This window comes from Hyperolius riggenbachi, chromosome 6 (assembly GCF_040937935.1).
Source record: "Hyperolius riggenbachi isolate aHypRig1 chromosome 6, aHypRig1.pri, whole genome shotgun sequence".
Taxonomy (NCBI): Eukaryota; Metazoa; Chordata; class Amphibia; order Anura; family Hyperoliidae; genus Hyperolius; species Hyperolius riggenbachi.
The window spans coordinates 99922125-99947815 of NC_090651.1; the positions used below are offsets into that span (position 1 = coordinate 99922125).

General features: G+C 44.0%; 1 protein-coding gene across 1 annotated transcript in view; it reads left to right on the forward strand.

Moving 5' to 3' along the window:
* LOC137522503 (uncharacterized) overlaps window positions 1-25691 on the forward strand; it is a 66537-nt gene that overhangs the window by 25774 nt on the left and 15072 nt on the right. The window contains exons 7-12 of the mRNA XM_068242575.1: window positions 78-125; window positions 1196-1240; window positions 3989-4039; window positions 5146-5190; window positions 9385-9423; window positions 12029-12091. Coding sequence (XP_068098676.1) covers window positions 78-125; window positions 1196-1240; window positions 3989-4039; window positions 5146-5190; window positions 9385-9423; window positions 12029-12091 — 291 coding nt within the window. The remainder of the gene's footprint in view (window positions 1-77; window positions 126-1195; window positions 1241-3988; window positions 4040-5145; window positions 5191-9384; window positions 9424-12028; window positions 12092-25691) is intronic.

Below are 25691 nucleotides of genomic sequence, written 5' to 3' on the forward strand. Positions count from 1 at the left end.
ATTGACAGTACTCAAAAAGTCTGTTATAAGAAAAAATAAAAAATAAAGAAACATAACAAATTTTTCTTATATTCTAGAAGCAACTTGGGATTGCAGATAATATAGTGACCGATGCATGTAATTTGGTAAGAAAATACTTCTCTGAATAAATCACGCTTTCTTCTTACATAAATGACTGACTTTGACTCTTAGGACTTGTTCACACTACAAGAGCTGTTTAAGCGCTAGTGATTTTGAAAAACTCTTGGTAATGCAATGCTATGGGGGATTTTTACAAAATCACATCACTCCAGTGTGAACACAGCTTTTAAAATCACAAAGGGCTTAGAAAATCTCTTGTAGTATAAACAAGGCCTCACATATTGAAAAAAAATGTTCTGTGATTTTAAATATAAAATATTGTCTGTCTCACACTCACGGAAATAACTTTCATAAAACAGAGAGTGAAGGCAGTGAAGAGCTAGTTTTTGCTAATACCTCCTGTACCCAGAGAAAGCAATACATAAATAAATACATAAATACAAATCTGTAAAGAGGAGAAGAGTTAAAATCCACCATCTAGTTATTGTAGTGTACTCCCATTTCCTGTTCCCAGGAATACCAGTTTTCATTCTAATGTCACAAATTCCCATAGTGGTCCCAAAGACAGGAAGTGAAAGGAGATTCTCCAGTGGCGAAAGAAAAAGCAGCGAAAATCCCCATAAGTTTCTAACCGCTTTTTACACTATTTAAAAATAATATAAAAATATAAAAGAGCAGTAAGGAAGCCTGAGATATAGGAAAGGTGGAACCAAGCTCCTTATCCATGAAAAGTCAACATTTCAGCGCATAGATCCCTGAAGTTGCTGTTTATAGTTGACACACAGATCTCACTAAAAGTGACACGTGGGTTACGTTTTCATCACTTTTCTTCTCAGATTTGTAACAGGTATGGTTTAAATGGAGACATATGATTTGGTGGAGGAACTAGATGGTAACAGTGAGCTATTGTTATCACAATAATTCATTTTGAAATTCAATTAAAATCTTTCTCATTTTACTTTATAGACTTTTATTTTTAGTACAATGTACTTTAATTTCCTTGATTGTTTTCAGGCAATGTTGTGCAGAATCATACTTGCATTGCAGTAATATTTTATGTATCCTGAACTGTACACATTACAATACTACTTAGTAACTTCACAATATCTTACAGATCAATTCCCTGCTGAATCCAGCATGCTTGAGCAAAATAACAAACGTATGTACTAGATTTTAATATAACACTGTTCCTAATACTGCCCTATGTAGACAAAATTACTGTGTTCTTCTTCTTTTCTGTGGTAAACTGATAATTAAGCGTACATCAAATAAGGGCTCCTTGAAAAAGGGCGTGTGTTATAGCCAAAATGTTATAATATTGTATATTACAATATTTGTATCTTTTGTTCATGTAATAAAATCTGAAAATATCATCTATAACAATGAAAACTAAAAATATATGTACAGTTGTAATAACTATAGTAAAACATTGGTAAATATTACCAATATTTGACTACAACTAAACCACCTCACCCTACTCTCACACAGAACCCTCCCTCTACCTATCCCTAACCCTTAGAACCCCCTGGTGGTGCCTAATCCTAAGACTCCCCTAGCTGGTGCCTAACCCTAAGACTCCCCTGGTGGTGCCTAACCCTAAGACTCCCCTAGCTGGTGCCTAACCCTAAGACTCCCCTGGTGGTGCCTAACCCTAAGACTCCCCTGGTGGTGCCTAACCTTAAGACTCCCCCTCCCCCCTAGCTGGTGCCTAACCCTAAAATCCTCTTCCTGATGCCTAAACCTAAAAACCCCCTTTCTCAGCTTAAAATAAGGTTAATACAAAAAAAACGATAATTAACAAAATTATAACTCTCAAAACAAATGTAAAAATGCTATAAGAAATTAAAATGATAATTTACAAGTTATTAAAATGGAAAAGAAAAAAACGTATAAAAAGTTAAAACAATATTTTGCAAACTATCAAAACGAAAATATGATATAAAAAGTTAAACTGATAATTTACATTAATTCAATTCTGTTTGTTAAAAGCATAAATAGAGAACTGTTTCAAGTAAACCTCCAAGCACATTATTTTACCTTTCAATTACAAGATTTTCTCTGCATGCTTTCAGAACCTTAAAGAGAACCCGAGGTGGCATTGCATTACGTTAGTGGGGCACAGAGGCTGGTTGGGCACACTAACACCAGCCTCTGTTGCCCCATCGTGTGCCTCAAAGACCCCCCTGCTCGCCGCTATACCCCCGCAGTGCTGGCGACACGCAGCGTGTCGCCAGCACAATGTTTACCTAAGCGCTGTCTGTCAGCGCCGCTCCCCCGCCTCCTCCGCATCGCCGCTACCCGCCCGTGTCCCTTCCCTCCCGCTGATTGGAGGGAAGGGACGAGGGCGGGTAACGGCGATTCGGAGGAGGCGGGGGAGCAGCGCTGACAGACAGCGCTAGGGTAAACATTGTGCTGGCGATGCGCTGAGTGTCGCCGGCACTGCGGGGAGTATAGCAGCGAGCAGGGGGTTCTTTGAGGCACACGATGGGGCAACAGAGGCTGGTGTTAGTGTGCACAACCAGCCTCTATGCCCCACTAACGTAATGCAATGCCACCTCGGGTTCTCTTTAAGTTTCTTCTTCAGGCTGAAACATGCCTGAAAAATAAACTTTAAAGTCTAGAAAGCTTGCAGAAAAATCTTGTACAGTTAGTCATTATGTATCACCTGAACAACTTTTGTTGTATGTCTTTGGATGCTTTCTGTAACAATGATAAACTTGCCATGTGCAGGCAGCGGAAGGCAACTTATCCACCAGGTGGATAACAATAATTGCAATGGAAGCAGAGGCGCCAGCAGAGTAAAAACTGAACATAAGTAAAAACAGATAAAAGTTGGGGGTCTTACCTCCCCAAAACCAAACACAACCACTATGTATGGTTTAAACAAGATTTAATTCGTACTACAGAACAAATGCAACACATTTTGCAGGTCTCTAGCCTGCAAATAATACAGATAGGAGTAACCCAGCAGTAGTGTAGCCAAGTACAGCGCCTCTGTCTGCATGTGTATGTACAGTGGCAAGCATACAGACACTTCTGCTGTGCTCCTTTCCTTTTTTCCCTGCGTAAAGATTTAATATTCAGCTATGGAACTGATAGTTTTTCTCCCGTTGGGACTCAATCGGCTCACTGATAACAAATCACAGCTATAAAACACTTTCCTACGCAGATAACTAAGCTTCTGATTACAGGATGCAAGATAAAAAGGTCAATAGTTCATGTATTTTTGCTCTGGGACTCTTGAGACACTGTAATTGAGCAGAAATGGTAAAACATTAAATCTGCTTTGTAAATGTTTTTACATAAAATAAACCCTTGAGCTATCTAAAAAAAAGTCATTTTAGGAGGACAGACCTAGTTGTTTATCTCAATAGTTTGTTTTCTGTTCGGGTTCACTTTAAAGTGGACCCGAGCTCTTGCAAAGAACAAACTGAAAACTGTTCATTCCACAAAGAAATACTGCAGAAATCAGCTGCACTGAACTGTGTTTGTTTATTTAGATGCAGTTGAGTGTAACATGTGTAATCAGTAGGCATGACTCTCAGTGGCAACACATGGGGAGGAGCAATTTTTGTTGGTCTCAGCATGATGTATTATACATACAGTAGATCAGTATTAGTAGGTAACATGATCAGTATTTTTAGTTTTGGATATGCAGTTACCACCACTGTAGTAGCCCATGGGGCTTAGAAGACAGTAGTAAAGTTCTAAAACAGATTTCCCACACTATCCAAAACTTAAATAGTATTGCCTGAAACTGTGGAGTTGGGTTTAACCATTTAGCAAAATCAGAATAATTGTGACATTATACAACCCGGAGTCATTTTTACAGCAGATGCCACCATTGATGATTAAATATGTATTTCCTATGAATTTTTCTGAATTTAATCTTTGTTTTATCTTACAGACAGTATCTGATAAGGCAGTACAAACGGCCCTGAAACTTGACTTATGTCAGGTATGAATTATGTGCTGTGACATTACTCCCAAAATTCTTTTTAAACCTTTCACATCACAAATGAGACTATAATAATACTTCAGCCAGCAGGTGAGTAGCTGCAGGTATCCCTAATACATTCCTGTGCAGCTGGGAAGCCCCTGGATATCTTGGGATATCTTTACAAGGAGGGGTTTAGCATTGTCCAGACCTCAGCTATTTGTCACCTGAAATGATCTTCCAACAACACTCTGGATAGCAGTATGCTGGGGAGATGTTAGCGGGTTGCTGTAAGATTCAAGAAGAATTTCACAAAGTGATAAATAATTAGTACCTCTGTGCCAAATAATGAGGCAAGGTAACATAAAAAAGATGTTTATGTCCTTAGTAATATGCCCTTAAACTATACCCAAGGCTATCCTCGGTTCAAAAAACACATACTTACCTAAGAATAGGAAGGCCTCTGGATCCCATAGAGGCTTCCCATGTCATTCTCTGGACCTCCATTGCTGCTTACAGACCCCAAAGAGAAATCTGACTAGAACTTGTTGGATTGAAGATCTGGGCCACGGTCCTCTTCGTGCACGAGCGCAGCTGTACTGGGCTTATGTGAGTACTGCCGCGCCTGTGTAGTAAGCCAGATCTGCTCATGCACAAGTGGCTCTGTGCTACTATGTAGGTGTGGCTATGATTGCTTATTGGCCGCACGGCTTAGTGCATGCATGAAGAGTAGAGCGGCCTGGATATTTCAGACAGTAATTGTAAGTAGAGATATTACGCTGGGCTCCGAGGAGTTGCTGCTTGCATATTTTATTTCAGTTGGTACATCAAAAACAAAGTGTGTGAGGGGTGAGGTCAACTCCCAAGTGCTCAGCGTGATTTCTCTACTTACAATTATACAACTTGTTACTTGTTGTGAGCACGTGGAGGCTACGTTATTCTACTGTACTTTGCCACATTGAGTGCCACTGCCAGCCCTTCTGTCCTCCTTTTCTGCATCTTTCCGAGGGTGCCGGCAAGTGGCAGCAGCAGCAGCGAGAAGGATATATGTTAAATGAAAGGGCAGTGAATTGTTATTATCCGTGAACACTGTGATCCTTATTGCAATGTTTTTGCTTCTTTCACAGCTTAAAAAGGACAACTTGGACTTAAACGCATTAACCAGTGTTTTGGTAAGCGTGACATCATAACGTAGTTTACGACACGTTTTACTTCAGTTCTGCATTACTATCCAAAGACTAAAAAGCACTCAAAGGGGCAGCACGGTGGCGTAGTGGTTAGCGCTCTTGCCTTGCAGCGCTGGGTCCCAGGTTTGAATCCCAGCCAGGGTACTATCTGCAAAGAGTTTGTATGTTCTCCCCGTGTCTGCGTGGGTTTTCTCCAGCCACTCCGGTTTCCTCCCACATACCAAAAACATACAGATAAGTTAATTGGCTTCCCCCTAAATTAGCCTTAGACTACAATACATACACGACATGATGCATACATACACATATGACTATAGTAGGGATTAGATTGTGAGCTCCTTTGAGGGACAGTTAGTGACCAGACTATATACTCTGTACAGAGCTGCGAAAGATGTCGGCGCTATATAAATACTAAATAATAATAATAATAAACTATTATAAAAGTCCGGTATTTAATCATTCTGAAATATTAGTTAATCCATTAATATTCTGGAAAATAAATTAAATACAGTAAAATCTTGGATTGAGAGTAACTTGGTTTAAGAACGCTTTGCTAACATTTTTGTGAAATTTTGACTTGATATACAAGCAAAAAAGTGTACACGCGTCACGTCATCACATCTGAGCCAATAGTTCTTTTCCCTTTGGGGCTGCAGGATTGTACTTAATTGTGTAGAGTGTAGAGACTGTGCAAAGTCACATTTCTACAAAATCCTCAATAGTAACTGTCATTGGGTAAGTCCCTTATTAAAGCTACACAAAAAAAAGTTTGGGGAAGCCAACAGATAGCAATGATTATGTTAGTTATAGTGAAAGTCTTGTTTATATTTTTATTTTATACTGTTTTACTATAACTGTTTTTGGGTTGTGGAACTAACCATTGGGTTTCCATAAATTCTTATGGGGAAATTTGTTTTTAAATAAGAGTGCTTTGGATTACAAGCTCCAGAACAAATTATGCTCACAAATCAAGGTTCCACAGTATATTCTATAACTTTCTTACTTTTCTTACCTTGCACCAAAACCCAAAATGTCAGTAGACCTTAACAGTACTTTTATACAAAGTGTTGCAGATGCAGCATAAAATGTTGGCTCATTCCTCGTTGCCTACATCCACCCTACCCACATTTGCTCTTGGACTGTGAAGAGAGAGGAAAAGCTAAGTCCTTTGGCTATAAACCCCTAATGCCTTAACTACCAACATGCGTGGCAGCCCCAGGCAGCCCCAGGACCGCCTAACGCCACTTGGCGTCAAGTCCTGGGGCTGCAGTTTGCAGAAGATTGTGTGCATCTCCTGCTCTGGAGGTGGAGCTCCACCCCTCCTTCAGTCTCCGAGCCGCTCGGGAGACTGTTAGTCGGCGTAACCGCCGTATATTTACATGTACAGCGCTGCGATCTGTGTCACACGGCTGTCCCCCTGGGGCACTTGAGAGCGAACGGCTCTCATAGGCAGAAGCTTATGACAGCCGATCGCAAGGATTGGCCGGCTGGGGGGAGGGAGGGGTTTGAAAAAAAATAAAAAATTTTTTTGAACAATGTTAAAAAAACAAACAAATAAATATTTATAAAAAAAAACCCACACATTTGGGGGGCAATCAGACCCCACCAACAGAGAGCTCTGTTGGTGGGGGGAAAAGGGGGGGGGGGGGGGTCGCTAGTGTGCTGTGTTGTGCGGCCCTGCAGCTTGGCCTTAAAGCTGCAGTGGCATATTATGAAAAAATAGCCTAGTTTTAGGGGGGTTTACGACTGTGGTCTTCAAGTGGTTAAATGCTAACAAAATAATTTAACCAGTATACCTAGTATATCTACACTCCGAGGGAAGAGACTGCTCCTGTCTCAGAGGCATAGATACTCGTCTTCTGCAGCAAACGGGTGGTGTGCATGCAATGTTAATTCAATGAATGTCTAAAAAATTCCCACTAACTTCTGGTTTTATTTTAGCTTAGGAAGCTGTGATTCAGCTTCCTAAGCAGTAAGGTACCATCAAGTGGTAAAAATTACTTTTATTATATGTATTTTTATTTAAAAAAAAATCATACTCCTAGCGCATTAACTTATTCATAGTTGCCCCCCCTCCTCCCCCCCCCCCCCCTGAAAAAAAAATAAACCTGGAAAAAAACAACAACTATACGTTAGGTTAGGAACTTAGCTTTTTATATATGTATGCTATACGGATATATTATTGTTATTTTTATAAATCAGGGCTTTTAATTATCTGTAGAGTACAATGAGAAAACCAAAACCAAATAAAATACTGTTGTCATACATTGTACAAGGGACATCATTTAAATATTGTAATAACTAGGAAAAATGGGTAAATAAAATTTGTGGATTTTAATTACAGTAACATATTATTTTAAAAATAGAATATTTAAATACTGATTTTTTTTGTTTTCCTAATATTCCCTTTAAAATGTATACACAATAAAACTGATTCTTAGCAAAATGTACTGCCTAAAGAATGCCTAATTGGTGGCAAACAAAATAAGGTATAGATCATTTTAGTGTGATAAATAGTGATAAAGTTATTGGCAAATAAAAGGGAGCGGTGCTGAAAGGTAAAAAATTATCTGGTCCATAAGGGGAAAACCCCCTTAGTGGTGAAGTAGTTCACTTGGTAAAGGGGTTAAAATTATCATTTAAAATCAATGTTTATTTATTTACAATTAACCAAATATACAAGTGGTCAGACACACTATTAAAGGATACTTGAGAAGGATATGGAGGCTGCCATATTTATTTCTTATAAAACAATGCCAGTTGCCTGGTAGTCCTGCTGATTTTTCATGCATCAGTAGTGTCTAAATCACACACCTGAAACAAGCATGCAGCTATTTCAGCCAGACTTCAGTCATACTTTAGTCAGAAACATCTGACTGTTTAGTCAGAAACATCTGCTTGTTCAGGGTCTATGTCTAAATGCATTAGAGGCAGAGGATCAGCAGGACAGCCAGGCAATGTGTATGGTTGTAAAGGAAATAAATATGGCAGCCTCCATACCATTCTCTCTTCAGGTCTCCCTTAAGACATCTCATATTCTGTATTTTTCAGACCATAAGACGCCCCAGACCATAAGGCGCATCCAAATTTATAGGGCAAAAACCAGGGGAAAAATGTATACTAAACCTGGTGTGTCCATGGTGCAGGGCAGTCTTTTGGAGCTTTCCCCCCAAGTTATTATGGTCACTGTTGTGAGGCAGGACAGCAGTTCTCACAGGCAATATATAGTGGGATGCAAAAGTTTGGGCAACCTTGTTAATTGTCATGATTTTCCTGTATAAATCGTTGGTTGTTATGATAAAAAATGTCAGTTAAATATATCATATAGGATATATATATATATATATATATATATATATATATATATATATATATATATATATATATATATATATAGTGATATTTGAGAAGTGAAATGACGTTTATTGGATTTACAGTAAGTGCGCAATATTTGTTTAACTAAAATTAGGCAGGTGCATAAAGTTGGGCAATTTTATTGATTCTAAAACCTTTAGAACAAATTATTGGAACTCAAATTGGCTTGGTAAGCTCAGTGACCCCTGACCTACATACACAGGTGAATCCAATTATAAGAAAGAGTATTTAAGGGGGTCAGTTGTGCTGCAGTTGTCTGCGCCCGTCGGACCTGCTCTCATATCGGCTTTTCTCCTTCTGCACAACATGCTTACAGGGATGTTTTGTCAGGATCTGCGGCCTTGCTACTGCTTAGGAAAAGCGCCCGCTGTGATACAATTGAGAAAAGCACCCACAGTACTAGCAAAGCCACAGATCATGACAAACATCCCTGCAAGCATGCTGTGCATAAGGAGAAGGGCTGCTATAAGAGCAGGTCCGACGGGTACAAACATTCAGGAGGGAAAAAAGCCACATTGGGACCATAAGAGGAAACCAACATTTTCTCCCTCTTTTGTGGGCAGAAAAAGTGCGTCTTATGGTCCGAGAAAATACGGTAAGTCATTAGGAATTACAAGATAGTAATATAGAAATAGTAAGATGTGTGGCTGCATATTAGACTTTGATTCATCAAATGCACCGGAAGAGGATTCATATTACATAGAGGTTCCATTAGCCGGGATTAATTTATTTTTTATGAGGCAACTAAAAAAGTGTTTGAAAATTGAGTTCTAGTAATTCAAAAATGTTCTTCTTTTGTTTTAGGATAAATCAGGCTGCCTGGATGTACTACCTAAGAATCTGGTAATATATGTTAACTACTAAACAAGTGTTTAAAGTGGAATTTAACTGAAATAAAATAAATAAAAAAAAACCTGTGTGCTGGAAGAATTTCACTTTCCAGTACAATTTGAGTGGATTGTGCTTTAAGTGCACCATAAAGCGTATTTGCAATGTCAAAATAAAGACCCATCTGTACTTAAAAATTGGGATGGTAAATATGATACAAATAATTATTAGTTGATTAAAAGTTTCTGTTAATTTTAGGCAATATTTGGAGCTTGAAAATGGACTCCTCAAATACTGCAGCTGTTGCTATTGGCAAGTACATTTTCAAGCTGCACAAATGTGTATATTACCTTAAAGAGAACCCGAGGTGGGTTTTAAGAAGACACGACAGAGGAAAGGAGATAAGATTTATTACAGAGACAGTGCAATTAGGAAAGGCTGCAGTAAGCCAGAGCACATTAGAACAGGCATAGGAACTTATAGGATAGAAGAACTAAGGCTGAAAAATGTGTTACAGAGTCTCTTTAAGGCATGTACTACGCTAGATTATACTCAGGCAAGGAGGCCATTCAGTTCCATCCCAGCCGAGATCCTAGCATTACTACACCTCTATCTGGTATATTTCTGGTGATTTGTCACAGTTTGTAATCCTGTCCCCAGTCTTGCTTTGAGTTTGGCTGTTTAGTGTTCATCCACTCCGATCGTGTCCTGGAGTTCTTTGATTAGTCCCAGCCTTGCATTTCCTGTCTCATCCTGTCTCCTCATTGTTCTTGCATTTGATATTTATTTTTTTGGCCTTCTTTCCTGTTGCATTGCCTTTTGGTTGTTCTAAGTATCCCTGCTTCTTACATCTCTGTCCTGTCTCATGTTCTTAGTCTTGTCTCTTATTGACTACACAAAATATTGCATCTGAAGAAGGTCTTATCTCTTATGAACAAAAGATCTGTGCACATGGGCTTATATGCAATTAACGTTTTCCCCTAGGAGATCATTTTTCATCTTCTATTTAAAGGGAAGATCCGCGCTGCCCAAAAAAACCAAACTGCACTTACCTGGGGTTTCTTCCAGCTCCTGGCAGTCGATCGGTGCCCTCGCCGCAGCTCTTCTCACTCCCGGTGTCCAGCGGTGAAGAAGCCGACCTCGCCATGTCGGCTTCCAGGTCGGCTTCTGAGCGCTCCACGGCGGGGGGTCACGTGGTTTAGGGACGTCATCAGGTCTCTACTGTGCAGGCGCAGAACTAGTAGAGACCCGATGACGTCACGTACCCCACGTGACCCGCGCCGTGCAGCACACAGGAAGCCAACCCGGAAGCCGACCTGGCGAGGCGGCTTCTTCACCGCTGGACACCGGGAGTGAGAAGAGCTGCGGCGAGGGCACCGATCGACTGCCAGGAGCTGGAAGAAGCCCCAGGTAAGTGTAGTTTGGTTTTTTTGGGCAGCGCGGATCTTCCCTTTAAATAGAAGGTGAAAAATTATCTCCTAGGAGAAAACGTAGGAGAAAAATTGAATTGAATAGGGGCCAATGTTTACAGTCAGTTGACAGAGATGGGAGGAGGGATGACAGCGCAGTGTACAATGGAGCTTCTGGCAGCTGAGGTGAGGAGAGGAACAATGCTCTTAACGGTCGCTGTCCTGTAAAGATACTAGCTCTTATTCAATTAACTTTTCTCCTGAGTTTCAACACTAAGCAATTCAAAAAGTACTAAAAAGTAGGTAAAAAGTAAAGTAATGTCAAACTTATTTTAAATCATTTCTTGCATGGTGGGGAATTTAAAGGTATTTTATTGATTTAAAAATAACTCATCATACCATTATGCCATAGCTTCAAATGACTACAGGGACACTTGTAGACATACTAGCTTCATGGCTGAGACATCCCTAAATAGTCACTTATGTATGTTGTCATGTTACTGTGTATACGAGGCTTAGCTCCTAGACACTGCACTTACCAGGCTGCCAGGTAATATATTTAGATATTTAGAACTGTGCCTTAAAGGGAACCTAAACTAGGAGGGATACGGATGTTTCCTTTTAAACAATACCAGTTGCCTGACTCTTCTGCTGATGTCTTTAGTTGCAGTAGTGGCTGAATCACACACCTGAAACAAGCATGCAACTAATCCGGTCTGATTTCAGTCAGAGCACCTGATCTGCATGCTTGTTCAGGGGCTGTGGCTGAAAGCATTAAAGACACAAGATCAGCAGGAGAGTCAGGCAACTGGTATTATTTTGAAAGGACAAATCCATATCCTTCTCAGTTTAGGTTCCCTTTAAGGAGTGGATACAGTTACAATTAGTGGGACCTACAAGTGATAAGGACTCAGTCAGTCAGGCAACATTTTGGGGCTGAGTTCTGTACAGGCACATCGCTAGCCTCCAGGCTAGTGATGTGCTCTGTTGCTATGAAGAGAGATAAAGTGGCTCAGAGCTGGTGGGGTGAGCTAAAGAAGAATAAGGTTGGCTAGTCTGGATGATCTTTCACTGACACTTTGGGGAGAATCAAGGACCCTTATACACATTATATTGTGGTCAGATGTGGCCTATTCCGTGATATGTAATGTAAATGTATGGCTATCTGTCCTGTCCTGGAAGTAACCAGTAATGTTGTGTCTCTTTTTCAGAAAGCCCTTGAAACTGTACAACCTGTCATCAGTTTGGTTCAACCACTTGCATCAAATCTTGCGGTAAATTCTTACTGCTGTTATTATTACTGCTTGTATATTCTCTTAGCCTTTCCTCTTTATGTTGTCTGCTGAGATTGTAGGTTTCCTAACCGTGTAAAGACTAGTGATAACAGTTGTAGTCATGAAGGAAGGAGGAGGAATGATCGGCACTGCAAAGTACATTTATTCTTCAAAAACTGAGGCACAGTCCAAATGGGCAAATACAAAACAGTAGTGCAGCATGCATGGACATACCGGTGCTCAGAGGTGTGGTGGTAGCAGTGGGTGCTGGGCACTGCTCGCCTGATGGCCGTTTCGTGCTATATCTCGATTCTACTGAGGCTGGAGAGCAAGCTCCCAATAATCCAGGTTTAAATAAGCTCTAGGGACGGTATTCGGCGCATCCACGCCGTAAAAATCTGCCCATTTCCTTTAAGAGCAGTAAATAGCACAGTGGAACACATATGTGTTCCACCAAACTTCCTGGTTGTTGCCTCACCTCCCACTTATGGCATCCTTTGCAGACCAAACTTATTAGATGGCTGCAAATGCTATTGCATGTATTGGATGACAGTGGGGGATAGGTGCCATCTAGTGGCTGAATAAAATATCACTGGTGAGCGAAATATATATATATATATATATATATATATATATATATATATATATATATATATATATATATATATATATATATATATACAGTACATATATATACAGTACATATATATACAGTACATATATATATATATATATATATATATATATATACATGTATATATATATATATATTATATATATATATATATATATATATATATATATATATTTATAGTGTACATTTATATTAAGGCAGGGACTGGAACAGTAAACACCACAGTAAGTGGCTACAGTAATTGCACAATTATGCATGGTGCACATAGAAAAGTGCAAATTGTGCATATATAAATAAAAAAAATCGATAAAAGTATATAAATGCAAAATTGTGAGGAAAAGTGATACCATATACGATGCACCATGTTAGTCAAAAGTGGCAGAGGTGGGGACTAGGTGGGAATGGACTCATTTAAAAAGATGCATTGGCATCATGTACATCTGGAGGGGCTGAGGGGGGGGCAAATGACCTGGATTAGTGTAACCCCATTGCTTATACAATCAAATTACTATATTAGCAAGAGTATAGAAGGGGAAGAACGCTGCAGTGCCAGCTGCTTTTCTACCTGCTCCAGTTCTAGTCATGCAGGGCCTGGTCTCAGACATGTTGCTGCACATGTTGTCATGCCTGGCCAGCAGGTGGTTAGGTGATCTGCTCCACATTCCTGCTGATCCTGCTCCTACAGGGACTGCTGAAAACAGTCACTCCTGCACTTATGTTGCTCCTCCTCTTCTCACACCAGATAGTAAACAGTGTATCCACCACTACTACTTATTGGTAAAGAGTGAACAAGCAGGCACTCTGACAGGATTGGGGTGCTAAAGGTGAAGAATAGTAGCATTACATGTGGATAGGGGGTAAAGTGTAGCTAGTAGACAGAATTTATTGTTGAAGATACAGCAGCTACCATGTCCGGGTGCAGTGCTTATAAACAAATCAGTCAGGAAAACATCACTCAAATGCTATGAAAGTTTGTGGATGACCAACAGCGCACACTCCTACTGTGAAGTGAAAAGTGAACCTCCAGACTAAAAAGCATGATGGGATTTCTGATGTTGTTGTTCTCGTTCTGCTGTTTTTGCGCAAATTAGTTTTTTACATTTTGAATTTGAGATTTGAAGCCTAGCGCGCGCAGGTGGGAGGGGTGATCAGGACACAGGACAGTTGAAACTGTGTCTCATGCTCCCTGTCACCTACTTTCAACCAAAAAGATGGCTACCCCCATGAAATCACAAACATTTGCCTGTTATTTTAAAACAGGGTGGGTAAGAGATTATATTACCCACCATATATACTCGAATACAAGTCGACCTCATGTATAAGTCGACCCCAATATTTGACCCTCTTAAGCTGGCATTTTTTAATCGCATTTTTTTAATGGCATTTAGTTTCGAATATAAGTCTATCCAGCAAAGTTGTAGTCAAGTCCAAACCTTCTGTCTTTGGAAGAAATCATAAACAAGGTTAAAGGAATACTATCGATACAAAAGTGTTCTAAAATGACAGTGTGCAAATAATGTCTAAGTAGCTGTGTAAACATTTTCCTACTTTTCATGTTAAATATCAGAGGCAAAAGCTGGAATTTATTGAGGGTAGGATTTAGCTACATTGGGACAAATCAATTGCAGAAGGGGTGTCTGCTTCAATGCACAGCCAGAGTTGCATATCAGACTACAGAAAGCAAATATTAAACATATCAAACTCTGAAAGCAAAAGCCGTATGAAAAGCTGTGACAATTAGTTACATTTCCTCTGCTCTCTTCAGACACGTCAGTCAGAAACACAGGACACAGGAGCTGCAGCTGTTGGGAGCTCTCTTCTCTGTCACATGCAGAGTTACACATAGAGTTCACTGATCAAGTGTGAGGGGAATTTCCCCTCTCCTCATGGCTCAGTCAGCCGTCAGTTTTGGCGTCAGTAAAGTTTGAATTTATTTTGATAACAGTAAACAAAGAAGTTGCTACTAAAATGTATACACCAGTACTTAGCAGCACTTCCTAAACAATTCCTGTGTCAATTGAAAAAAATATGTGGATCGATAGTATTCCTTTAAGGGCAGCATGCTGGCAAGGTAGTTCGCACTCTCGCCTTGCAGTGCTGGGTTCCCGGTTCGAATCCCAGCCAGGTCAACATCTGTATGCAACGTAACAATGTATGCTCTGCCAGTGTCTGTGTGGGCTTCGTCCGGGCACTATGGTTTCCTCTCACATCCCAAAACATACAGATAAGTTAACTGGCTTCCCCCTAACTTGGCCCAAAACTTTGATACATACACTACATGATACATAGACATATGGCTAAGGTAGGGATTAGATTGTGAGCCCCTCTGAGGGACAGTTAGTGACAAGACAATATACTCTGTTCAGCAATGCAGAAGATGTCACTGCTATATAAATACTAAATAATAATAACAGTGGGCATGTATGATACTGATACCAGGAGCAACCATGCATGATCTCCATGCATCTTCCTCACACTGCGCTGCTGATATGTTAATACAGAACATTAAAAGCAGCACAGTGTTGGAAACATGCTTGCAGATCACAAGGGGTTAATCACTTCAAGTATCTTGCCTCAGTTATAAAAACAATGATAAGCAACAATGCACACAGGAGCTGAGTGCTGACAGGGAAGATGAGCCCAATCCTATGACTCAAATAAACATGTTAGAGAATTACCCAGTCTGGATGCATCTAAACTTCCTCTCAATGCTGATATCCTCCACAAATCACTGAAACACGCTGGCTTCAGCTCCCATCCAGCATGTCTTGCTACTCTGATCCCCTCCCCCACTTCCTCATGTCACTAGGAAGCAGGACCGGGAGACCTAAGGGCTGGTTCAGACGGACACTTGCGGTGCGTTTACCGCAAGCCTTTGGAACGTTGCGCTAAACACTTCCATTCAGGTGAATGGAAGCGTTTACACCGAGCTTTTGCGTGCTTTTACACGAACGCGGCGTTCGGGTCCCGATTTTCGGTAGCGTTCGTGCTGCCCCTGGAAGCTACATGTAGCTTCCAGGGGGCGGCCAACCGCGACGGCTAATGTCCCCCTAGGGGGATTAAAAACGCGACCGCGACGCGAAGGTTACTGAAAACCTGACCGTGCAGCTGCCGCAACGCCCCGAACGTAACACCGCCGAAACGTCCGTCTGAACCAGCCCTAATGCAAACTGCTTCAATGCTGATAGATAATGCTGCTCTCCCCAGCACTGCACAATAAAGGTGTCACTGTTATCAGCAGTGCTGACACTTCAGTGATTAAAGCAGTAAAAAGATTAAATGGAGCTCCAGATTCAACTGAGGATTTTAGCTGCTCCTGCTCCGCTGGCTGTATGAGATCATGTGTTATCAGAGCGGAGGTTAATCCATTATGCAGCTTGCAGGGGGAGGCGGATTATGGCGACCAGGCATCTTAACTGAAGCAGGGGGACACAATCTGGCTGGCTAGCAGCACAAGGGGGGCAGAATGCAGCAAATGTAGAGCAGAGGAGATGCTTTATACTCTGCTTCAAGTCAGAAATGTAGGTCTGTTGCGAGTATAAGTCGACCCCCCTACTTTACAAAAGTAGATCAGACCTAAATTTCTCGACTTATAGTCGAGTATATACAGTACCTATTTTTATTAACATAACTAATGTAACTTAATGACAGAATGTTTGTTTACGCTGAAGTTCCACTTTAAGGGGTTAAGGTTTGGCAGCAGGGGTATAGTCACCAGGTGGGGTCTTAGGGTTAGGCATAGGTGAAGAGGGGGTTCAGTGTGAGAGTGGGCAGGGGCTTTATTATAGATTACCTGCTCCTGACAATAACATCTCCACTTCCTGGTTAGTTTGAAGGTTTCTTGCAGCTAGCCAATCACCATGCGGCTTCAGTTCCTGCACTGGAATTTGCTGGCTGCAGGACACTTGGAAACTAACCAGGAAGTGGAGGAGATGTGATTGCTGGGAGCTTGTAATGAATAATAATACTAGATGCCAGTAATGACATTTTGTTACTATCGTTATTTAACATTTTAGAAATGTCCTAAAACATTAAAGAAGCACCATAGTTCTGAAGTGCTATTCTTAAATGTATGGCCGCTATGATTTCTGAACCACAGAACCCCCACCAGTTCAGAGCTTGCATTGCAGCAAGCTGCTATCCACTGCTCTGCAGATTGTGCATTGGAGCTTATCACAAGATATTTAGCGCTGATAACTTTATTGCAGCTGTTTCTCATAGGATTTCTGAGATCACACAATAAATCGCCAGCCGCAAGGAAATCATCCAAGCAGATAACTGTGCTTTACTGGCATAGCCAAGCATTGCACAATCTGGGAGTGGGAGGCAGGGCATATGCCAGTACAAGCTATGCCTAAGGGGTACGAGGAGAACTAGACATATACTTGGCACAATACAAGGAGTATTACAAAGGGACAATATACTAAGGGCACTATACAATAGGCACCACTCAGGGGACAATATAGAAACAATACATGAGACACTACAAAGTGAATACGATACAGGAGGCTATAGTATACATGGTGCTGACCAAAGTCCTAATTTTTATAATTAGATTATTATCAATATATTATGTTTATTTGTTTATTGGTTGTTTGTATTTAGTCTGAGATTCTAATTCTGCAAACCTACCATTATTTTAAAGGCTTTGTTTCACTTGCACATGTTCTAATCTGCTTTACAACTCACATGCAATTAGTGTTGGGCGAACATCTAGATGTTCGGGTTCGGGCCGAACAGGCCGAACATGGCCGCGATGTTCGGGTGTTCGACCCGAACTCCGAACATAATGGAAGTCAATGGGGACCCGAACTTTTGTGCTTTGTAAAGCCTCCTTACATGCTACATACCCCAAATTTACAGGGTATGTGCACCTTGGGATTGGGTACAAGAGGAAAATTTTTTTTAGCAAAAAGAGGTTATAGTTTTTGAGAAAATCGATTTTAAAGTTTCAAAGGGAAAACTGTCTTTTAAATGCGGGAAATGTCTGTTTTCTTTGCACAGGTAACATGCTTTTTGTCGGCATGCAGTCATAAATGTAATACATATAAGAGGTTCCAGGAAAAAGGACCGGTAACGCTAACCCAGCAGCAGCACACGTGATGGAACAGGAGGAGGGTGGCGCAGGAGGAGAAGGCCACGCTTTGTGAGACACAACAACCCAGGCCTTGCATGAGGACAAGAAGCGTGCGGATAGCATGCTTTGTACCGCCATGCAGTCATAAATTTAATAAAGATAAGTGGTTCAATAAACAGGGACCACGCGGCAACGCTAACCCAGCAGCAGCAGACGTGATGGAACAGGAGGAGGCGCAGGAGGAGAAGGCCACGCTTTGTGAGACACAACAACCCAGGCCTTGCATGAGGTACCGCCATGCAGTCATAAATGTAATAAAGATAAGTGGTTCAATAAACAGGGACCACGCGGCAACGCTAACCCAGCAGCAGCAGCAGACGTGATGGAACAGGAGGAGGCGCAGGAGGAGAAGACCACGCTTTGTGAGACACAACAACCCAGGCCTTGCATGAGGACAAGAAGCGTGCGGATAGCATGCTTTGTACCGCCATGCAGTCATAAATTTAATAAAGATAAGAGGTTCCATAAACAGGGACCGGCAACGCTAACCCAGCAGCAGCAGCAGCACACGTGATGGAACAGGAGCAGGCGCAGGAGGAGAAGGCCACGCTTTGTGAGACACAACAACCCAGGCCTTGCATGAGGTACCGCCATGCAGTCATAAATGTAATAAAGATAAGTGGTTCAATAAACAGGGACCACGCGGCAACGCTAACCCAGCAGCAGCAGCAGACGTGATGGAACAGGAGGAGGCGCAGGAGGAGAAGACCACGCTTTGTGAGACACAACAACCCAGGCCTTGCATGAGGACAAGAAGCGTGCGGATAGCATGCTTTGTACCGCCATGCAGTCATAAATTTAATAAAGATAAGTGGTTCAATAAACAGGGACCACGCGGCAACGCTAACCCAGCAGCAGCAGACGTGATGGAACAGGAGGAGGCGCAGGAGGAGAAGACCACGCTTTGTGAGACACAACAACCCAGGCCTTGCATGAGGACAAGAAGCGTGCGGATAGCATGCTTTGTACCGCCATGCAGTCATAAATGTAATAAAGATAAGTGGTTCAATAAACAGGGACCACGCGGCAACGCTAACCCAGCAGCAGCAGACGTGATGGAACAGGAGGAGGCGCAGGAGGAGAAGGCCACGCTTTGTGAGACACAACAACCCAGGCCTTGCATGAGGACAAGAAGCGTGCGGATAGCATGCTTTGTACCGCCATGCAGTCATAAATTTAATAAAGATAAGAGGTTCCATAAACAGGGACCGGCAACGCTAACCCAGCAGCAGCAGCAGCACACGTGATGGAACAGGAGCAGGCGCAGGAGGAGAAGGCCACGCTTTGTGAGACACAACAACCCAGGCCTTGCATGAGGACAAAAAGCGTGCGGATATAGCAGCAATGCTTTTTGCCGCCATGCAGTCATAAATGTAATACAGATGAGAGGTTCAATAAACAGGGACCGGTAACGCTACACCATCCCAGATGTTCATTGGTCATGTTACTTGGTTGGGGTCCTGGAGTGTTGCGTAGTCGTTTCCAATCCAGGATTGATTCATTTTAATTTGAGTCAGACGGTCTGCATTTTCTGTGGAGAGGCGGATACGCCGATCTGTGACGATGCCTCCGGCAGCACTGAAACAGCGTTCCGACATAACGCTGGCTGCCGGGCAAGCCAGCACCTCTATTGCGTACATTGCCAGTTCGTGCCAGGTGTCTAGCTTCGATACCCAATAGTTGAAGGGTGCAGATGGATTGTTCGACACAGCTACGTCATCTGACATGTAGTCCTTGACCATCTTCTCCAGGCGATCGGTGTTGGAGGTGGATCTGCACGCTTGCTGTTCAGTGGGCTGCTGCTGCATGGGTGTCAGAAAATTTTCCCACTCCAAGGACACTGCCGATACCGTTCCCTTTTGGGCACTAGCTGCGGCTTGCGTTGTTTGCTGCCCTCCTGGTCGTCCTGGGTTTGCGGAAGTCAGTCTGTCGGCGTACAACTGGCTAGAGGAGGGGGAGGATGTCAATCTCCTCTCTAAAGTCTCCACAAGGGCCTGCTGGTATTCTTCCATTTTGACCTGTCTGACTCTTTCTTCAAGCAGTTTTGGAACATTGTGTTTGTACCGTGGATCCAGAAGGGTATAAACCCAGTAATTGGTGTTGTCCAGAATGCGCACAATGCGTGGGTCGCGTTCAATGCAGTCTAGCATGAATTGAGCCATGTGTGCAAGAGTCCTACCAGAATCCTCATCATCCTCTTGTGAGCGTTGTGATAGTTGTTGTGATGCATCATAGTCGTCACCTTCCTCCTGGTCTGCTTCTGCTGACCATTCGCGCTGAATTGTGGAAGTCCAACGTGCACCGCTCTGGCCCTCGTCAGTGGTGGCATGAAATTCCTGCTCCAACTCCAGCTGTTCCTCCTCCTCTTCTTCGTCATAGCTGCTGGGGCCAGCGTTCCCTGAGGCGGATGGCCTGATGTTGGTACCATCACGCTGATCGTTTTCTCCTTCAGATTCCCCCAGTTGCATCATGACAGCTGTTTCCTTGATTTTCAACATTGACCTCTTCAGTAAACACAGCAGTGGTATGGTAATGCTGACTGAAGAGTTGTCACTGCTCACAAGCAACGTGGATTGCTCAAAATTTTGGAGGACTTGGCAGAGGTCCAACATGTTGGCCCAATCGGATCCACAGAAGCTTGGCAGCTGGCCGGATGCGCCTCGGTACTGCGCCGTCATGTACTGGACCACTGCACTCTTCTGCTCACAAAAGCGTGCTAGCATGTGCAGCGTAGAATTCCAGCGCGTAGGGACATCACACAGCAAGCGATGGTGGGGGAGATTGAAGCGCTCCTGCATCTTGGCGAGTGCCCCCGAAGCAGTACTGGATTTTCTACAATGTTTGGCCACTCGACGCACCTTCAACAGAAGATCGGCCACGCCTGGGTATGTCCTCAGGAACCGCTGAACTACTAGGTTCATCACGTGCGCCAGGCAAGGGATGTGTGTCAGCTTAGCCAACCTTAAAGCGCGAATGAGATTACTCCCATTATCACACACAACCATGCCCGGTTTCAAGTCCAGCGGTGCCAGCCACAAATCCGTCTGTTCCTTTATTCCCTTCCAAATTTCCTCCCCTGTGTGCTGCTTATCCCCAAGGCAGATCAGCTTCAGCAACGCTTGCTGACGCATGCCAACAGCTGTGCTGCACTGCTTCCACGATCCTACTGCTGCTGGGTTAGCGTTTCCGGATGAGGTACAGCTTTGAGATGCGTTGGAGGAGAAGGAGTCAGAGAGGTAGGTGCTGCTGTTGTTATCCAGTGGGAGGGACGGCGGTGCAGCTGTTTGCGGCGTGGGCAACACCCGCGCCGTAGCAGGTGAGGAATCGCTGCCAGGCTCCACAAGGTTCACCCAGTGCGCGGTAAGGGAGATGTATCGACCCTGGCCGAACGCACTCGTCCAAGTGTCAGTGGTGAGGTGAACCTTGCAGGCAACGGCATTCTTCAAGCTTCGGGTTATTTGGCTGACCACGTGCTCATGCAACTCAGGCACTGCAGAGCGCGCAAAGTGGTAGCGGCTGGGAACCACGTAACGTGGGATGGCCACTGACATCATGCCCTTGAAGCTGTTTGTCTCCACCACTCGATATGGCAGCATTTCGCAGGCCAGAAGCTTGGCTATGCTGGCTGTTACTGCCACGGCCCGGGGGTCATTTGCTGGCAATTTCCTCTTGCGCTCAAACATCTCCGACACAGACAACTGAACCGTAGCGCTGCACACGGAAGGGCTGTTGGTTGTTGTGTTTGATGAACACTGGGAGACCTCAAGAGCACTACTCCGGAAAGTGACAGTGTCAGCGTCGTCTGATGTTTGTGAATGTTGTGAACCACGCAATGGCTGGGCTACTGCTGCTGCTGAGGCGGGTCTGGTGGTGAGTCTGGTGAACCCAAGGGAGGCAGTGTTGCTGGTACCCTGTCCTGCCGCGTTTGCCCACAGAGTGGGATGTTTGGATAGCATGTGGCGGCTCATGCTGGTGGTGGAGAGGTTGTTAATACTTTTCCCCCTGCTCAGGCGAGTCTTGCACACCTTGCAAATCGCCATGGTAACATCCTCAGTGCAGTCTTCAAAGAAAGCCCAGACTTTGGAGCACCTGCCTCCTTGCTGGCGATTTCTGTTTCCTCCTCTTTTGCCTCTCACTCTAACTTCCACGCTTGTGGTGCCTGAAATTGCGCGCCGCCTACCTTGTGGCACAAGGCGAACTCGTGCAGCAGTGGGTTCTTCAACAGACTCATCTGTGCTGCTGCTACGACGGCGATGTTCTCGTTCACAAATAAAATCTGGGTCTCTGTCCACATTGTCCATACCCTCCTCTTCCATCTCCTCAAACTCGTCATATGTCATTGTGGGGGGCCGCCGCCGTGGAGTAGAGCTCCCCAGAACAACCTCTGCGCAGCTCACTCCAACGTCGTCTTCCAGATCTTGTCGGCCGACCTCCTGCAATTGCAACCCCTCCTGCTCAACTTGCTCTGGGATTTGGGTTTCCGAGTCCTCCTCGGACTCGCCTTGTATTTCAGTGCGCGGTGCATTTCCCACAGTTAATGGTTGTGAATCCGGGCACAACATTTCTGGCTGTTCCTCCATTGACCTTTCATAGGTGGAAGTTTGTTGGGCTGGGAATAGCTCCTGTGAATACCCCATTGTGTCCTGAGGTAATTCATAGGACTGGTTATCTGGCAGTTGTGTGCGTGGTGTCGCTGCCGGTTGTGTCAGCTTTGTGCCCACTGGCTCCTTGTAACTGGCTGAGGACTCGGACCTCGTGCGTGATGTGCTGGTGCTGCTTAACCCACTGCTGGACGCTTGAGAGGTCATCCAAGTAATTATCTGGTCCTGTTCTTTTGGATTTGTGAGGGTTGTTGTCCTGGACAACATGGGCGGTATTGAGTGGGTTTTCTTGGGTGCTCCCCTGTGGCCTGTACGTGAACCGTCAGGGGAAACACCTCTTCCCTTGCCCCTTCCTCTTTCACCGGATTTCTTCCTCATTTCACTTATCCTTACAGTACACGCTGACTGGCAGCAGTACAGTGGCAGTACAGAAATGCTATACAGTACCACTATTCCCAGCAGCGACACAGAGCACAATGCTATACAGTGGCGGGTGAGCGGTGTACTACTGTTCCCAGGCCCAGCAGACACAGAGTGGAAGTAAACACAATGCTATATAGTCTGGCTGAGCGGTGTACACAGAGTGGCAGTACACACAATGCTATATAGTCTGGCTAAGCCGTGTACACAGAGTGTCATTAAACACAATGCTATATATAGCGTGGCTGAGCGAGGTGCACAGTGGCAGTACACACAATGCTTTATAGTCAGGCTGAGCCGTGTACACAGAGTGTCAGTAAACAATGGTATATAGTCTGGCTGAGCGGTGTACACAGAGTGGCAGTAAACACAATGCTATATATAGCGTGGCTGAGCGAGGTGCACAGTGGCAGTACACACAATGCTATAGAGCCAGGCTAAGCCGTGTACACAGAGTGTCAGAAAACACAATGCTATATATAGCGTGGCTGAGCGAGGTGCACAGTGGCAGTACACACAATGCTATATTAGTCAGGCTAAGCCGTGTACACAGAGTGTCAGAAAACACAATGCTATATATAGCGTGGCTGAGCGAGGTGCACAGTGGCAGTACACACAATGCTATATTAGTCAGGCTAAGCCGTGTACACAGAGTGTCAGAAAACACAATGCTATATATATAGCGTGGCTGAGCGAGGTGCACAGTGGCAGTACACACAATGCTATATATAGCGTGGCTGAGCGAGGTGCACAGTGGCAGTGCACACAATGCTATATATAGCGTGGCTGAGCGAGGTGCACAGTGGCAGTACACACAATGCTATATTAGTCAGGCTAAGCCGTGTACACAGAGTGTCAGAAAACACAATGCTATATATATAGAGTGGCTGAGCGAGGTGCACAGTGGCAGTACACACAATGCTATATATAGCGTGGCTGAGCGAGGTGCACAGTGGCAGTACACACAATGCTATATATAGCGTGGCTGAGCGAGGTGCACAGTGGCAGTACACACAATGCTATATATAGCGTGGCTGAGCGAGGTGCACAGTGGCAGTACACACAATGCTATATTAGTCAGGCTAGCCTAAGCCGTGTACACAGAGTGTCAGAAAACACAATGCTATATATATATAGCGTGGCTGAGCGAGGTGCACAGTGGCAGTACACACAATGCTATATATAGCGTGGCTGAGCGAGGTGCACAGTGGCAGTACACACAATGCTATATATAGCGTGGCTGAGCGAGGTGCACAGTGGCAGTACACACAATGCTATATTAGTCAGGCTAGCCTAAGCCGTGTACACAGAGTGTCAGAAAACACAATGCTATATATATAGCGTGGCTGAGCGAGGTGCACAGTGGCAGTAGTGTTGGGCGAACATCTAGATGTTCGGGTTCGGGCCGAACAGGCCGAACATGGCCGCGATGTTCGGGTGTTCGACCCGAACTCCGAACATAATGGAAGTCAATGGGGACCCGAACTTTTGTGCTTTGTAAAGCCTCCTTATATGCTACATACCCCAAATTTACAGGGTATGTGCACCTTGGGAGTGGGTACAAGAGGAAAAAAAAATTTAGCAAAAAGAGGTTATAGTTTTTGAGAAAATCGATTTTAAAGTTTCAAAGGGAAAACTGTCTTTTAAATGCGGGAAATGTCTGTTTTCTTTGCACAGGTAACATGCTTTTTGTCGGCATGCAGTCATAAATGTAATACATATAAGAGGTTCCAGGAAAAGGGACCGGTAATGCTAACCCAGCAGCAGCACACGTGATGGAACAGGAGGAGGGTGGCGCAGGAGGAGAAGGCCACGCTTTGAGACACAACAACCCAGGCCTTGCATGAGGACAAGAAGCGTGCGGATAGCATGCTTTGTACCACCATGCAGTCATAAATGTAATAAAGATAAGTGGTTCAATAAACAGTGACCACGCGGCAACGGTAACCCAGCAGCAGCAGCAGCACACGTGATGGAACAGGAGGAGGCGCAGGAGGAGAAGGCCACGCTTTGTGAGACACAACAACCCAGGCCTTGCATGAGGACAAAAAGCGTGCGGATAGCATGCTTTGTACCGCCATGTAGTCATAAATGTAATAAAGATAAGAGGTTCAATAAACAGGGACCACGCGGCAACGGTAACCCAGCAGCAGCAGCAGCAGCAGCAGCACACGTGATGGAACAGGAGGAGGCGCAGGAGGAGAAGGCCACGCTTTGTGAGACACAACAACCCAGGCCTTGCATGAGGACAAAAAGCGTGCGGATAGCATGCTTTGTACCGCCATGTAGTCATAAATGTAATAAAGATAAGAGGTTCAATAAACAGGGACCACGCGGCAACGCTAACCCAGCAGCAGCAGCAGCAGCAGCACACGTGATGGAACAGGAGGAGGCGCAGGAGGAGAAGGCCACGCTTTGTGAGACACAACAACCCAGGCCTTGCATGAGGACAAAAAGCGTGCGGATAGCATGCTTTGTACCGCCATGTAGTCATAAATGTAATAAAGATAAGAGGTTCAATAAACAGGGACCACGCGGCAACGGTAACCCAGCAGCAGCAGCAGCACACGTGATGGAACAGGAGGAGGCGCAGGAGGAGAAGGCCACGCTTTGTGAGACACAACAACCCAGGCCTTGCATGAGGACAAAAAGCGTGCGGATATAGCAGCAATGCTTTTTGCCGCCATGCAGTCATAAATGTAATACAGATGAGAGGTTCAATAAACAGGGACCGGAAACGCTAAACCATCCCAGATGTTCATCGGTCATGTTACTTGGTTGGGGTCCAGGAGTGTTGCGTAGTCGTTT